The sequence below is a fragment of the Acomys russatus genome, chromosome 20, assembly GCF_903995435.1.
Source record: "Acomys russatus chromosome 20, mAcoRus1.1, whole genome shotgun sequence".
In the NCBI taxonomy this organism is placed as follows: Eukaryota; Metazoa; Chordata; class Mammalia; order Rodentia; family Muridae; genus Acomys; species Acomys russatus.
The window spans coordinates 12,209,517-12,227,746 of record NC_067156.1 but is presented as its reverse complement, the minus strand read 5'-3'; the positions used below and the strand labels follow the sequence as shown (position 1 = coordinate 12,227,746).

The 18,230-nt window shown below is 37.4% G+C and overlaps 1 protein-coding gene across 10 annotated transcripts in view; it reads left to right on the top strand.

Moving 5' to 3' along the window:
- Nol4 (nucleolar protein 4) overlaps positions 1-18,230 on the top strand; it is a 341,043-nt gene that overhangs the window by 97,458 nt on the left and 225,355 nt on the right. For 9 of the 10 annotated variants that reach the window (XM_051163152.1, XM_051163147.1, XM_051163144.1 and 6 more), the window contains 2 exons: positions 13,408-13,519; positions 14,397-14,509. In XM_051163152.1, coding sequence (XP_051019109.1) covers positions 13,408-13,519; positions 14,397-14,509 — 225 coding nt within the window. Of the gene's footprint in view, positions 1-12,942; positions 13,063-13,407; positions 13,520-14,396; positions 14,510-18,230 lie in introns of those variants that run through there. The other variant, XM_051163151.1, reaches the window with a different exon arrangement.

Genomic DNA, 18,230 nt, shown 5'->3' with positions numbered 1-18,230 from the left:
CTAAATTATGATATGGTCACACTCAGTTTATTATTTTAATTATTGTAAAAATAAAGCCAGTATTATAAGAAAGGGAAAAGAAAAGAAAACTCTTGGCTCAGTAAAGTAGAATGTCTGCCAAATAAGATGACCTGGGTATGATCCCTAAACCCCTGTAAAACAAACAAACAAACAAGCAGAAAAGAAAAACAAGAGCAAATGCTCAGGCTTGTAGTCCCACACTTGCGGTGCAGACACAAATGGATTCTCTCTGGCCAGTGAGGGAAATCTGTCTATGTAACAGGTGAACAGCAGCTTATGTTGACCTCTCGCCTCCATACATGTGCGTGTAAGCTTGCACATGTGCACATGCACATACAAACAGAAGATACCTTTTATGCATTAAGCAATGTGTTTATATTGGAGGCTTAATTAATAAAGCAAAAATTATTTTCAATAAAAATAATTTCTACTTAACTTGAATTACATTGTATTTCTTCTTTGTCTTTCCTCTTTTTGGCAGATAATGTAGTTCAATATTCATCTGACATGGCTCTGGGTTAGATGTGTTTCCTCTGTGTGCTTTTCTCTGGTAGAGTTTTGATGGCCAGTGACTTTCTGAGCCTTCCCATGTTTCTGCAGAAAAGTGATTTTTTTTGCCCCTATACCACATTAAATTATTTCTTGCATTCCATGCCATATTTGAAGCATTTGCTTCAAGTCTTCAAATTGCTTTTAGCTGTCTGAAAAAAATGACCTGAACTGTCTAAAAATATTCCTGCTCACTTTTGTCCTCTGTTGGCTTTGCCAACTTTCACTTTAAATTTTGGCTACTTATCACCACATTCTCTCAGAAACACGTTTTAAAAAACCCTTTGGATAGACAGATGCATGCCTTTGCTTTTCAACCATTGTTTTTACATTGCATGATATATCCCATTAGGAATTACTGAGACAATTTAGTGGGCTATAATAATTAAAGAATAAAATGATGACTAAAACCAAACAATATTATATATTACTTCTACACCTTGACTCACATTTTTGCTCTTCTGATTTTCTTAGCTATTCTTGACCAAATAATTTGTTTGAAATTTGAAAACAACATTAACATTAGACCAAAGCCCATTTTCTCACATACCAAATGAGGTTGAATTTCTTATGTTTTGTCTAGCAATCTTATTTTTGTTCAATATTCAGAGTCTGGAGAGATGGATCAACAGTTGAGAGGGCTTGCTGTTTTTCCAGGAGATTTGATTTGGGTTCCAGAACCCATGCCTCTCAACCATTTATGACTTGAGCTCCAGAAGATCTAATGTTTTTATTTGCCTCCTGTGGGCATCCATCCATACATGGCATAACAATTAAACCCAGATTGGGCTAAGTCATCCCTCCCTGCCTCAATTAAGTACAAATGGCTAGAGGAACTGATGGATTGGTGGGAAGATTAAATGTAGAAAGTGATTAAAGAAATAAAAACAACATGGTGTGAAAATAGCAAAATGAAATAATGACAATAGTGTCAAACCAGTAGTATTGTAGGGCTGATAGGAATCCAAAAAAATATGAGAGCCCTCCACAGTTCAGCAGCAATGGACTTGGGTGGGTAGGAAAGTCTGCTAGCACCTTGGTTTTGACATTAGACATATTACAAAGACACAGAAATTCAGTCAATCATTGGCACAGACATATAGAGCATATAGACACAGCGTAGCACAGCCATTCTTGAAACAGTTTTGAATCTAAGTTCAAGGTCCTTAGTAATCACATTTTGATCGACAGCTTCGCATGCCTGGATTTTGGTGTAGTTGACTAAGGCTATTTTTATACTTTTCACTTAGCAGACCTTACATGTTGAATCTTCATCAAAGAATCTTTCAAAAATCACTTAAAAATTAATCAAGTAATTACCAATAGGTGATTCAAATATTCTAACTTATTTAGTCCCATTAGTTCTTAGAACCTTATTTAGCAGTATTAGCTAATAATTAAAGTGATTATTCATTCAATAGATGGATGTGGAGCAACTACATCTTAGCTGAGAAATGTCCTCGTTTTTGCATGTGTATTCCTTGTACAGCCTTGGAAACTATTTCATCTGTAGAATCAGAATGGTGCACACAGGTCTTCTTTCCTTAGCATTTCAGTTTTATAACTTCTAGAGGTATGTCACGTCTGTGGATGTATGTCAGTCACCATATAAAATTTCACTCTATGTCAAATATCAAAGCATTATAGGTGCTTTTAGTCTTAAGTGCCTTCTACAAAATGTTACATGATATGTAAAGTAAAGATTGAGAGACTCTTATTCAATCCGCGATGCTGCCAAGAGCTGAGGTCTTTCTTCCTAGACAGAACTCTGTCTATACATCACTGTGTGTGACTTTACAAATACAAACAAAGTTTGGATTAGATATTCTTTTTAATTCCATTTAGATTATTTTAAAAATAATTTTTATATAGCTACATTATCCCATTATATACATTTCATGTAGTTTTTTGTTAAAGAATAAGAAATGAGTTTCACTAGGAAATTATTGTGTAATTTATCCTTTACCTATTGTGAATAAAGTTTCATAGAAGAAAATGACAGAAGTTTGACCTTTAAGAGCAAAGCTTTATAAGGAAATATTGTGTAATATTTGGGGAAAGTTGTGGGGTTTTGTTTGTTTGTTTGTTTTTTGTTTTTCAAGACAAGGTCTCTCTGTGTATCCTTGGCTGTCCTGAACTCACTTTGTAGACAAGGCTGGCTTTCAACTCATGGAGATGAAAGTTGTGATTCTTAAAGGTGTTAATTCCTATTATGTACATTAATTATATATATATCATAAATAATGTGATTATATGAAGTTTTTATTGCTCTCCAGCTCAGTACCTGAGAATGGTCATATTCTACCCACACATCATGTCACTTCACCACAGACATAGCTTAGTGGCAGAGTGGTTGCCTACCATGCCTGAGGCCCTTGGCTTAGTCATTAGTACTGAAGACACACAAAAGCTCCCTTCCCACATGAATGACAGTACAACTGTTTTCTAAGTGGTAGGTAGTCACTGGTACATTTGGATTAACACAGTACAGTATTGAGTACAGAATCTTGGGTTTTCTGAGTTCTGTTTGTTGGTCTACAAAGTGCTAGTTCAGGCTCAATGTAATACACTTTATGTCTCAGCTCATGTGTTAACTTCACATCTTAGGCTAAGATGGGCATCTAACCAGTACAAGCCTTTATTCTTCTTCACTTTATTAGCTTTTAACATTAATATTATTTTGAGTTGATGCACAAAATAGTTGATTTTGGTGTGACAGCATATATATATATATATATATATATATATATATATATATATATATATATATCTTATTAGAAGACCCTCTCCTTCTTCATGTCTAATCTCCTGGTTCTAATATCAGGAACATATATATATATATATATATATATATATATATATATATATATATATATATATAAATAAACATATTCTCCTCATCCCTTTTACCTTCTTCTCCTTCCTACTGATCCCTTTATGCTCCAATTAATCCCATTTCCTGCTTTTATTCCATATTTAAATGACATGAGTTTATTTAAAATTCAATAAAAATACATAAAAGTAGAGAAAAATCAGGTGTAAGAGTCTTTTTCTCAGCACATTAGCTCTCCTGTCTTCTCACTTCCCTTTTCACTTTCAACACTTTCCTTTCCCAAATAGTTCTTCCATTTACATGCCATGTATACGTACATATGTACACCCGCACATATATCTAGCTTGCACTTATTTGGGCCTATTTGGTTTACCTCTTTCTGCAGCTAACATATTCTTCTCTGTGGCTCTGTATATGCACTATATGTTCCTTATCCATTTATCTGTTACCGAGTCTCACTTTGTCACCTATTTTGGCTGTTTTCAACAGTGCTGCACTAAACATGGCTGTGTAAGGATCTATGCTCTGATGACTTTGATTCTTTCAGATATTCACCAAGCAGTGGTGTAGCTGGATCATAGAGTAATTCTAATTTCTACTTCATTGATGAACTTTCATACTGATAGCCCTGGTGACACTAATGGTTTATATTCTGACCAACTGTGTATATGGCTTTCTTTTGACTTTCATCTTTTTTAAAGATTTTGTTTTATTTTTTGGCATATACATTTATATTATTACACATAAGTAGAAAAATTACATACAGAAAGAAGAACCATTAAACAATCAAGGACCCTATGAATATTACATTCAAGGTATTTTGGTTAATTGCATTTGGCATCCTTGTAGAAAACATCTTTCCTATCTTGGAGACTCTAAAATTCTGAATGAGAATCAATATCTATCATATCTCATCTCTGTAAACTCAAAACCTCAACCTAGACCTAAAAGCATCTTAACCCCTAAATAGCTAAGGTTAACTGTAAGACTAAACTAACTGGTCTTCCACCCCATCAGAGACTTGAGAAGGAATGCAGCTTAGTTACTTGAGTGAAACAAACTGCAGATTAGCCACTTCCAAAATGAGAATGAAAAAAATGACAGAGTGTGCTGCCTGAACAGTCATCCAAAACTCTGTGTAGCATCAGGGCATCATCTTCAGCCTTCTGGCCTGATATGGCCGACAGAAATATTTGTGAGACAGGAACTATTGAGGACTTGCTCACCCTGTCTTGCCAGAGTTTGGCTATCAACTCTGCCTGTATCCAAGCTGGCACATTTTTAGGCAGAATTTTGTCTGTGGCTGAAATGAGGACATTTTTCCCAGTGGCTGGTTTGTCACATTTTAAGTCATCTACATAAGGAGGATCTTTGATGCTCATAATCTTGAGGTAGGCTAAGTGTTGCCAGGAGTTACCCTGTTTTGTTGTCAGAGAATCTTTAACATATTAAAAGCTTCTTAAAATTCATATTCTGTAGGACTCTGAAGCTTTGCAGCTTATCTAACTATTTTACCTTATCTATCTATAGTATCATATCTATCTGTTAAACATGGGATGTATATTCTTGTGATTAAAAATAGGCTGGTGGTTGACATGACCATGATTTTAACAACTAACAATTGGTTTGTATTATTTAATTGTCCGAATCAGCCTGCAATAGCATGTTCCATGTATTGGAAGTAAGCTTTGTATTATAATTGAGCTGTATGGGTTCAATATCTCATATTAGAGATATTGCATGTGGAGAATAGTCTTAAATTTGAATTGTACATGAATGTATCAAAAGTAATCTTATTTTGTGTCAATATACATAATTATATGCCAATGAATTAAAAATAATCTTTTTTGTTAATAACAAACATGGCCTTAGGTTGAGGAGTAGATTTAGTAATCTACATTTTGTTCTATCATCCCTATGTATTTCTATATCCCCCCTTCTTTCTTTTCAACCCCTACCTCCATATCTGAAAAAAAGATAAAGGAAGAGAGACATCCCTGAGTCCAACCTCGTTTTCACTCGGAATAAGAACAATCATAACTTATAAGCAATTCCCAATGAAAACAAGCATCTGTAGCCCAAGAGAGCAAACATAAACTTACTCAACCTCCCTTAGGGGAAATAAGATGTCAATCTCTTAATGTTTCTTCTGGCTAATTTGGGGCAAACAGTACTTTTGTAGAAGCCCATGTAAAAATGAGAAACATGGTTAATCAAGCCATGAATAGCATTTGTGGTCCAGTTTCCAAATATTGAGAAATTCCAGGCTTAACAGAAGTCCTGTGAGGGACAGTCTAGAATATAGGGCCAATTTGTATGGAAGGTTTCTTTGATTCTGCCCTGCTCTGATGAGTAACAGTGACTGAAGCACTTGGGGCTGCAACATGAAGGATGCAGGATGTCAGCCTGCTGAGAGGAATGATTCCTGGCAGGTCTGATCCAGCTTTAATGTCCAATTTTTTTGTTCTGAAAACATATAAATTCTCATAAGCATTATATGGTCCTAAAATTATAAACATATGAGATGTGCATGATGCACAGCCTGGTTAAGGCTGGTTCTTTGCTCTTAGTATGAGCAGAAGAAAGACATCTGCTAATCTTCATACCATATGAAGAATGGGATCTAATAATAAGTCACAGGGATTCTGTGACCAATAAGAAGTCTTGCCTATGAATAGACATTCATGTCTCGGCCAGTCTCAGGGCCATTTCTATGTTATCACTACATGTTACCTGCTTGTTTTTCAGTTTGAATACTTTACATCCTGAATGCAGTCCCTTCCCTCATCGCTTTCTTCCTTCATCCCTTCTCCCTCCCTCCCCTAGTCCTTAGATAGGAGAAACATCCACTCCTAACATCTTACCTCTGCCTATAAGGTCTCATCCATTATCAGTCACATAAGCCAGAGGTACCTGCTGGCTTGGGCAAGGTCACTTTTGTCTTGATGAGTCCATTCAGTTTTACACTCTACCCAAACAGTAGCTATTCTCTGGCCCAGGCACTCAGGACCATGCTTTTGTCCTGACTCTGGATTTGTCTTTCTTTGGTCTTACAGAAATGTGGAGCCAGTTTCTATGTGTATTTTTATATCTTATTCTTCAGTTTATAAACAAATTCTGTAATCCAAATTTGGGTCTGGAGAGATTGCTCACCAGCAAGAGCATTTGCTTCCCAGTCATGAGCACTGGCTCATCAAGTCCTGCACATGCCTGTAAGCCTTGCTCTAATGGCTACAAAGACAGGAGGAGCTCCGGGTGGGCCAGCTGGCTTCCAGCCTAGCCTAGAGCACAGCAGCCCTGGCTTCCAGGAATGACTCTGGCTCAAAGGAAGAGGAGGATGCAGGACATCATTGGAGGGGGACAGCTGCCGCCTTCACCAGAATGTGGTTATTTTAGAGAAGTAAATGAAGCAGATTTATAAATATAACATGCAATAGTATATTAATACATTAAGTCAGAAATGTAATTATATGACTATATAGTATTGATAGATTGCTAGGTCCAATCAAGATAGACACCCAGCCTCCAATATTTCGAATTGGTTTTGTATTTATCGGTTTTTCATTTTTTAAAAGTCTCTCTCTCTCTCTCTCTCTCTCTCTCTCTCTCTCTCTCTCTCTCTCTCTCTCTCTCTCTCTCTCTCTCTCTCTCTCTCTCTCTGTGTGTGTGTGTGTGTGTGTGTGTGTGTGCATGCTGCATAGGTGTATGTGTGGTGTGCATGTGCTTCTATATGTAAAGGCCAGAGACTGACACTTTCTTCTTCCTCACCGTTGTCCATGCTGCTTTGTGAGCTGTGGTCTCTTCCTGAAAGTTCAGCTCACAAGTTGTTCTTGGCTGCCTATGCAGCAGGCTCCAGTCTTCTTTCTGCCTATACTTCCTAGTGCTAGAATTCTAAGTGTGCACTGGCACCCAGAGCTTTACATAGGTGCTAGGGATCTGAACTTGTGTTCTCATACTCGCCTGGCAAGAACTTTACTGAGTCATTCCACCAACATATTTATAGACTTTATTTAGCACTGTTGTTTTATTTATTACACAGAGGTTGTTAAAACTTTAATGAACAGTCAGTCATGAAGAACACATCTCAGTGAGCCAAGAACTCATCTTTAAATTGTATTACTATTCATAAACACCCATTCAGAGGTGACTTGGTATTTCAAAAATTCCTTATCAGCCAATGGAAACAGAGTGTTCGTTGGCTTGGCCATGTTGGTACTTACCACATGCCACATAAGCAAAGGGGCTTTTAAACAATCTTTTAGTATTATTTTACATAACTGAATAGGAGTATCAACAGAATCAAATGAGAGTATTATATCTTAGATCCTAACCGTCAAATTAAATTTGCAAATATAGGAAATGTAAGAGCTTTGTAGTTTATTTTTTTATTTTCATACATGCTTTGTTTTGATTGATCTTTTGGATTTACAATCCCCCTTTCATCTCCCTCCCCTGAGCTCTTTCTGCTCTGGCAGTCTCCTTTGCACTTTTGCTTTCTTGTCAAAAGTACTGTATTACCACTCCCCCACTTCCTCAAAATATTTTTCCATTGCTGTGGTACCTTCTCTAGTTTCCTAGTTTAGAACAGTGGACCCAGATATATATCCATTTTTGATGATCACAGGTAGGGTTTGCAAATATACATTCAATTATTCACCTTTCTGAATATTTGTTGCCTCATGCAAGGTAGTAATTTCCACAGCTATCCATTTTCTGAAATTCTCACGTTTTCATTTGTCTTTATCTTTCAGAGTTTTAGCGTCTGTCTATCTATTGCTGGGTAGCCATGATTATTCAGCTTCTTCTTCTGGGCTTGTCTTGCCATCTTTTTTCCCCTGGATTTTTCAGCTTTTAGCCTGTTTATTTGAAAAATTTTCTTTCTTATCATAATGTAGGTGTTTGTCAGTAATACTTCTCTCTTAAAGGCGCTTGTCTTGCATCCTAGCAGTTTGATGCCTTGTTTCTCCATTTCATTTGTTTTAAAATATTTCCCCCTTTTAGCTTATTTACTCATTCATTGCTGAGGAATTTCCAAGCATTTGTGAATTTTTCCAACATTTCTTCTACTGATAATTTCTTTTTCTTTTTAAAAGGGATTTTTATTTCATTTTTATTTGTGTATATGTGTGTATGTTTTTCTGTTTTGTTTTGTTTTGTGAGCACATGTGCTTGCAGAGGCTGGTGGAAGGCATTGGTTCCCTGCAATGGGGGTGACAGGCTGTTGTCAGCTGCCCATTGCTTACACAGGACATCTCATACTATTTGAAGCTGATTACTGTGCAAAGCTTATCGCATTAAAAATCCTGTGTGCTTGAGTGTTAAGGTAGCATTGCTTTTCGGGTCCAGTTTTAAACTGAGGTTGTGATCACTTCACTCATCTTCAGCATAGTCTTGTTCTCTCTCTCTCTCTCTCTCTCTCTCTCTCTCTCTCTCTCTCTCTCTCTCTCTCTCTGTCTCTCTCTCTCTCTCTGTAATTTTTCTCTCTGCACCTGTAACTGTCTGTCTCTGTCTCTGTCTGTCTCTTCCCTGTCTCTCTGTCTCCCTCTCATCTGTGTCTGTCTCTTTCTTTGTCTCTCTCCCTTTCCCTCCCCCTACTCCTGCACCGCCCTAACATGTAACATGGTAACATGGAATTATTGTTCCTGCCTTTCTCATTGAGTTTTTCTTTCCCATTTCTGTGTCCCATGCACCCTGTGATCTCTTACATTGATACTTTACTTTATTGGGAGCTTTTAGGTTTAGACTGATACATTTTTTCCATGATAAAATGATTGTAGGGGATTATTCTTTCTCTTCCATGGTGATAATCATTGTTGACAATCCTGGGAGGCTTAGTTTTAAAGAGATCAAGAAAGAATAAAGATTACAGTTATTTAAGAAATAATCAATAGATACAAAAAGCCTTCGATGGTGTCTTCACTCAGTGTGCCTGAGCAGCTGCTGTGGTCTGTGTCCTAGTAAAATGGGATCCACTGGGACCAATTGTTGACGCCCTGCTTCAGTGTGACTCTGCCACTCATTCTGGTCCTTCCAACGGGCCAACCCTGCATGAGTCAGAATTCCAAATGTCAGATGAAGCATACATCACAGGCTCTTGATTTTTACTTTGGAGTTATTGTTAGGTGGATTTTTTTAGATGGCAAGGAGAAAATGGTCACTAATCACACACAAATGCCAAATGGATGTATTAGTCTCCTGTATAAAAATAGAGAAAATGGGAAGCAAGTTTTTGGGGTGTTTGTGTCTAGAATTTTTATTTGTTTATGTAATCAATTTACAACTTGATTGCAGCTCCCTCCCTCCTTCCTCTCTTCAGTCTCCCTGTAATGCCCCTTCTCCTCCAACCCCCTCAGAGAAGGGGAGGTTTCATCCTACCTGGCATCTGAAGTTGCAGTAGAACTAAACTTTTGAAATTATATATTTATTTATTCACTTTACAACCCGATCATAGCCCCATCCCTTCTCCTCCCTCATCGCCCTCAGAAAAGGGGAGCTCCCACCCACCCACCGGAGCTCATCAAGTTGCATCAGGACTGAGATCTTCCTCTTTCCCTGCTGCCTGGCAAGACAGTCTCCTGAAGAGGAAGTGATCAAAAAGCAGGCAACAGAGTCCATGTCGGAGACAGCCCCACTCCTCTTACTAGTGGACCTATAGGAAGCCTGAGCTCACCATAGGCTACATATATGTTGAGAACCTAGATGTATGGTCCTTGGCTGGTGCTTCACCCTCCACAGATTCCTCTGGGCCCTGGTTAGTTTGCTCTTCTGGTCTTCTTGTGGAGCTCTTGTCACATCTAGGTCCCTTTAGCTTCCCCCCACCCCCACCTTTTCCAATAGACTCTCCATGCTTTGACTAATGTTTGGTTGTGAGTCTCATCATCTGTTGTGAACCTCTCAGGATAATTCTGATAGATTCCTATCTACAATCATAGCAGAGTATCGTTAATAGTGTCAGGAACTGGCTCTCTTTCTTGGAGTGAGTCTTGAACTAAACTTATACTCTCCAATTGAGGCCAGACAAGGCAGCCCAACTAGGGGAAAGGGATCCAAATGTAGACAGCGGAGTCAGAGATAACCCCTACTCTCATTGTTAGGGGGACACACATGTTGACCAGGCTGCAGATCTGCTACATATGTGTTGGGAGTCTTGGTCCAGTCTGTGCATGGACTTTGGTTGTTGGTCCAATCTCCATGAGCTCTCATAGGCCCAGATTAGTTGACTCTGTAGGTCTTCTTATGGAGTCTTTGACCCCTCCGGCTCCCACTATTCCACAAGACTCCCAGAGTTCACTATTGTTTGGCTGTTGGTCTCTTTATCTGTTTCCATGGGATGCTGGATAAAGCTTCTCAGAAGACATTTGTGCTAGGCTCCTTTCTGCCGACATAGCAAGGTATCATTAATAGTGACAGTGGTTGGCTCTTTCCCATGAGGTGGGTCCCAAGTTGGGCCAGTAATTCGTTTACTATTTTCTCTGCTCCATCTTTATTCCTACACTTCTTGTATACAAGACAAATTTTAGATCTAAGGTTTTATCCATGTATGTATATGTGCATATTTGCACGTAAGTGCAAAAAGAAACAAAGAGGAAAATAGAGTGAATGCAAATTTTAGCTGTATTTTTTTCTATGTGATCAAGGAACAAATAGACATAGTTTAGAGAAATGGTTTCAAATTATTTTTATTTCTTTCTAATCTCTGCATTTTGAAGTAGATATTTTACATTCTGCACATCTTAATTACACTTTGATAGAGGATTAGGTTCAATCTCAGTGTTGAGTTTTACTTACTTATATCTGGTTAATCTACAGCAGTGTTTAACATAGGCCTCTTTCTCATTTCTGGATTCTTACACATTCTATTTTTAAATTCTTTTTTCTTTTTTTCCTTTGTATATGTTTGAGGTCATAATTTTATTATATTTCTTCCTTCTCTATCCTCCCTCCAAACACTCCCATATATCCCCCTTTCCTTCAAATCCATGGTCCCTTTTTTCACTAACTGTTATTTCATGTGCATATGTATGCTTATATATAAATATAATCCTAAGTATAACCAGTTGTGTTCATATAATGTTACTAGTATGTATGTTTGCAGGCATGACTATTTGACAGCAAATAACCCTTTGCTGTGCTACTCCTTGGGAAGGATGACATCTCCCTCTTCCAGCTTTTCTTGGTTGCCTATAATTACTTTTATAGGGTTTAGGCCTCCTGGTCATTTCTTCATTTTGTTTGGCATGTTCATTGGTATCATCCATGGGTAGCTCATGCTTGAGCAGTCATGTTTGTGCGACATTGTGAGTTTAGCTTCAGATGTTGCTGGGAGACACAATCTCACAGCACAGTACTCAACCCCTTGGAGTTACAGGCTTTGCACCTCATCTTCCTCAATGTTCTCAGAGAAGTATTTTGTGTGTGTGTGTGTGTGTGTGTGTGTGTGTATATATATATATATATATATATATATATATATATATATATATATATATATATATATATATATATTGTGACAGGGCTCCACATCCCTGCATTTTGATTGGTTTCGTTTTTTTTTAGTGGACCCCATGTGTTGCAAAGAGAAGTTTCCTTGATGAAGAGTGAAGACTACACTGATCTGTGGGTGTAAGGACAGATGTTTAGACTGTTGTTAGGAATTATGCTGGCTTAGTAAATTAGTGATGTAGATTCTCCTCCATTACCCATGACTTCACAAGTGCTGGATAGTTGTTAGGTTTCCAGTACCAGGCATGGTCTCTCTCTCTTCTGGACCATGGACGTCCAATTAGAGAGCTGTTGCAGTCTTTTCTGTAAGAGTAGAAGGGGACCCCAGAGTAAGGCAAACTGATGGCAATGCCAAGCTCAGAATACATGAGCTTTGCAGTGTTGAGGTTCAGAGTATGTTACTTCTTCCATGCCGTGCATGGAGTAGCAAAAAATGACCTCATGAGCAAGGAAATTGGTGCACACTGTCTCTCAATATTATTGACTACACATTTCCTTCTCCTTTATACTAACCTGAAGTACACCAGTGTTCGGAGCACCCCAGCATATACCTAAGAAATTACCCGCACATTTACATCTAATTTATAACTCAGATTTTTCTCCTAACTGGCCAAATCATTTTTCTTGTAGCAATGGTGGGAAATTAGGAGGAAGCTAAATGCCTGCATTGGACTTCTTAGTAGCACTCTCTGAGCCAGTGCTTCATAAAGAGAGGCTTAAGATCTTTCCCTTGTACATCACAGTGTTATTTTCTTTAGTGGGAGAAACTTTAAAATGGCTAAAATTAAGCAAATCATCAGAACAGGAGTGTCAGCTGCTACTGTAGATCAAGGTCATAGCTCTGAACACCAAGCTTTATATGGGGCTTAGGAAATATTGCTCTGGCAACCTGAGCTATTATAGACATAGATTATAAATGTTGCATAAAATAAATGAGCTAGGTGGCTCAATCTCATTCCCAAGTGTGTCATTTTTTGTGTGGAGAGAATAATTTACTGCCGCAGTACGTACTTTAATTTAACTTTTATTCTCTTAAAACCCTTTAAAGCAATAATAGAGAAATGATCAGTATGCAGAATCCAAAGAGCATTGCCTCTCGTTGACTCTAAATTTTAAAATGCGGAGATGAAATGAGCCAAATTTTCATCTTGCTATGAGTAAGTGTAAAAATAAATATCCAACAATGATGAAAATAAACAAGAATATCTCTATGCATTGTGATTATTTTCCTAAAAGAAATGCAGAAACAAAAAACCCATATATCTACCCAGATGCAGCCAATGCCTTGTCCTCCACATGGCTTTGCTGGCTTTTGCTGAAAATCACCTGATCAAGTTGGATAGATATTTCTTGAAATGATGCATGGTTTGCCGTGCATGCCTTCACTGTGCTTCCTGCCATTATGGAATAACGTGTCTTATTGGGAAAGACAGGGGTTATTTCTGTGGGATCTTGCTCAGTCGGCTCCCATATTAACACTGATGTTTTGTGAATCATTTCAGATTTCAGAGAGCTACGCCTTCCTACCAAGAGAAGCGGTGACCCGGTTTCTAATGAGCTGTTCCGAGTGCCAGAAAAGAATGCATTTGAACCCAGATGGGACCGATCACAAAGGTAGTCACGGTACCCAATAGGGAGATTTGAAGTAATTTTTCTTCATAATGTCAATTTGTATCTTACACTTTTATAAATATGTGGAAAATTGAAAGAGTTCAATAAGTCATATCATCTTGTTTATTCAAGTGGAGAGCAATGGATTCTGAATCCCCACTCACAAAGAAATTCAGGAGTCACTCCTAGAAGGCAATTTTAGCTCTACAGTATTTTTATATGATTATATATATATATAATTCTGTTTTAATTTGCATCATAATAGTATTTCATGGTATATTACATATACTCAGTAAAGAAACTTCAACACTTTAAATAACCTTTCAAGTCTATAAAATCCTTATTTCCAGAAGTCATAGATTACATGGAATGCCTTCAATTAAAATTTTTATAAGCATAATTTGGCTTTACCATTCATTGAAATTACACAGGTAATTTTCCTAAGCACAAAGTTATCTCAATAATTAGATTAATCTCATCGGTACATTTAAGATCCTTCTATGTGTTGGAAGATAGGTGACCTAAGTCCCTAAAGGAAAAGAAAAATAAAAGCCAATTTCTTTAGACTCTCAATGTTTTATATATAGAATAATGAATGATTTTAAGTGCTTAATCAGCATATTAGTTTTATTTTTTATTGCTTGAGATTTTTAAAAGTCACTTTATATTAAGAAGTAGTGGATTTGTCCATTCTGTTAAATTGAGCCAACACAGTTTGTGGAAATTTGCATGTGATATTTTATGCAGTTCATCGGCAGTGCGTTCATGGTTCTCAGTCATTAGCATGCTAAAGATGGTATTTTAATTAGACACACTAGTTCACCCTGAAGGTGCAGGTGGAGCGTCACATTCATCGCAGATTTAAATTTTTCTGTTGCAGATAATGGAAAGCCTCCTACATTGGTGACCAGCATGATCGACTACAACATGCCAATCACCATGGCATACATGAAGCACATGAAACTGCAGCTGCTGAACTCACAGCAAGATGAGGTAAACCAGAAGCATCTCTGAATGTGTCACTCACAAACCGGCAGCAAAGCTCCATACCCAAGACTGTAAGGTTAGGCATGGTGTCACTTGAAGGCTGTAATTTATATTGTTAATGGAAAAAAAGTGTCGCCAAGAACTCACTGGTTTGGAAAGGGAGTAAAGATGCCCCATCCTGGATGCAGAGGCCCTGATGCATCTGTTTTCCTTGGTGCTATGCAAGAAAGATTCCTTTTCCTCACTAAGTTGCCCCTGAGGCAGTCTTGGCAAAGAGCTGAGAAGTCTGAGCATCTCTACCCAGAGGGAGTCGAGGACAGGGCACCTCTGAAACTCTCTTCTCTGAGAAACTGCAAAACCAATTCAGATGACGGCAAGTGCAGTTGCTTCCCTACCAGTCACATCTACATCTTTTTAAGTCTTACAATTTAATCAACTTTTGTTCAAATAGCTCCATGTTTAAGAGAAAACGTGTCACAACTCGTTTTAATTACAGATACTTTCATGTTTCAGATTATTATATCTCATTTGAATCTAGAAATGTACTGTCATATATCAAACACCAATGTGTGTTTACAGATATTCTCTAGGAATCTAGTTCTTATTTTGGTTTAAAAAGAAATAAGTGTGTAGATCTGTGTGTGATCTGTGTGTGAATGTTTGTGTATATGTGTGTGAGCTTACATGTGCGTCGTTATGTGTACATGTGTTTGTGTGTGAGTGTGCATTTATATGTATCTGTGATTATGTTTGTTTATATGTACATGTGTATGAGTGTGTCTGTGCCTGTGTTTGTGAGTTAACATGTGTCTATATGTGTCTATGTATGTGTAGGTGTGTGTGTTTGTGTGAGTGTGTACATGTGTGTAGGCTATTTGCATCCTCCATAAAGAAGCAAAGGCAATCAACACACTGTAAGAGTTTACTAAACTCTCATCAACATTCAGATTATCTGTGTTGGAAACAGACCTTTAGGCTAATAAGTGCCTTCTCTGAACTTTCCCTATACCAGGAAATATGATCAGATATTCACTTTTTAAATAAATAAAATTTAAATATTTTTCTTTTTTCCTCTGTACTTGATAAAATTTCAGTCTTAAAACTCTGTAGCATTGTTTTACCTCAGTAGATTTTATTTGGGGTTCACTAACTAAGAAAATTGTAAAATGGCCATATTACATTAGATATTGCCAGATGGCTCACAATAAATGATTGAATTAAGAGTGATAAATTCGTTAAACTAAAGACCCCAAAGTCAGATTTTAAAATTGTATCTGTTTCTAAGAATGAAACAAATGGCATCAGGTTCATTACAGAACTGAAAGAAAAATCTCATAGAAAAGTTAAAGCCATCAAATGATCTGTAGAAAGCTAGTGTGAAGGTCAATTAAGTTTATTTCTATAACCAAATTATAATCAGCTTCATGCCTACCACACTGCCCATGTTTTCCAAGTCCTTCTGGATCTAATGCATCATACACATTTGAACTAAAAAGCAGAGCTTTTAAAAATTGTAATATTTGACCACGTCCCCTGGATGGGGAGGCCTGGTGGCACTCAGAGGAAGGATAGCAGGCTACCAAGAAGAGACTTGGTACCCTATGAGCATATATACGGGGAGGAGGTCCCCCTCAGTCACAGTCATAGGGGAGGGGAGTAAGGGAAAAATGGGAGGGAGGGATGAATGGGAGGATACAAGGGATGGGATAACAATTAAGATGTAATATGAATAAATTAATAAAATATATTAAAAATAAAGAAAATTATCCTTATCATCAGAGTTTGAAATTATTAAATTTGATGCATACTGTGTTAAAATATTCAAAGAAATTACTAGTTTGAATGTTTACAAATTTTTAGAAAAATATAACTATCACTGGTTTGGGAAATCTGAGTAAAATAAGCATACTGAACTGAAATTCAGATGAGGTAAATCTTGATTATAAGTTGTATTTCAATTTAAATAAGAATTAATCCAGTAAATTCACCAGTTTTAACTGAGTACCTCTTAGGTCATCTTAGAAATAAATTAACAAAAATAAACCCTGTGTTTATGAAGCCTGTCTTCCAGTGAGAGCAAAAGACAAAGAAAATAAACAGTAATACGATGAAAGTGAAAAGATGCTAACTCTATTAAAAGAAAAATGGAAAATCAGAAAGTAATCCACTCAGAATGCAAATCAGTAAACAGATCTCAACCTCCTGCATATGATGAGGTCCTGGGTTTAAAGACAGGCACCCCGAAAGTGAGTAAATGAGTGAATGGTTGAATGAGGAGACGGATGACATCATTTGAGCTAAACTAAAAGAAATTAAGCATGTTGTTACTACCCATTGCTGTGATAAAACACCACGACTAAGGCAACGTATAGAAGAAAGTCCTTTTTATTTTATAGTCCCGTAGGATAAGAACGAGTGAGTGAAGGAAGGAGCAGAAAGCCGAGGGCCCCCAATTTGAACTGCAAGCACAAACAGGGTGTTTGGTAGGAGTGGCGTGTGTCTTTGAAACCTACAAGTTTACCCCCAATCCCATACTCCCAGCAGCAAGGTCACACCTCCTAAACTATCAGAACAGTGCCCCCAATCAGGAGGTGTGTGTTTAAAGAGCTGAGTCTATAGAAGACAACCTGATTCAAGCCACCACATTCTACTTCCTGGCCCTCATATCTTCATGCCCTTATCATAATGCAAAGTGCATCTTGCCTAAAATCAAAAGTCTCTGTAGTTTTCCATTCTCAAGACTGTTTAAAAGCCCAGAGTCTCTACTGATACTCAAAGCAATCTCTCAACTGTCAGTCCCTGTAAAATTAAGAAAAAAGCTAATTACATACTTCCAAGAGAATATTACAGAATATGCTTTATCAGGAGGGAGGAATTCGCACATAGTGAGAAAATACTGAACCAAAGAGAGACTGAAACTTAGCAGTTAAAATAGTATATCCTGTAGTTCCATGTCCAACAGTAAAGGACTTAAATAGATCAGTCCTTCCATTTTGCTGCCTGCAACATTTTTTTTTTCTTCTTGTCCTGGGAGAGTTGGCTTTAGAATGTACCATAGACAGGATGTCTCAGAGGCTGGGGGGTGAGTGGTGATAAGGCCCATAGAAATAGTACTCTGTTTTCTTAGTTCCTCAGTGATAAAGGAAGCAAGAGTAAGGTTGTTGGAGACCTTGTCAGAAGTTTAAGAAAAAAAGTAGTGAGGTTGCAATTTAGATGGCAAAGAGTGAGGACATTTGATTCTTGATCAGATACAGTTATAAAATAATTTAAATAAATGCTCATGAATGTGTTTGTGTGGGTGCATGGGTAAAGTAAGGAAAAACTAGAACTAGGTTATTTAAGTGCAATAAAAGATGACTTCAGTCATTTTATGGGAACCAAGGTCATTGGAGAACTGGTGAGGGAGAGGTTGATCACTGAAAAGATGCTGTGAAAATTATTCATAAATGTCAGTGTAGTGTAAAATGTATTTGTAATTATATAGAGAGCTGTATAGAAAAGTTGAGATGTCATAGAATTTGAAATTTACAAATGGACACTTCCAACCTATTGGTCCCACAGATGGTCTTGGTTAAACTGTGGGGCCACAAAAGTCATGGATTCGGAAAAGGTTGTGGTGAAGGGTAAGGACTTATAAAGATGGGAGGGGCATAACAATAGCTGTGGACAGGAAGAAACTAATCAAAATATATTATATTATACAAGGATGCAAGTTGTCAGTCAGCAA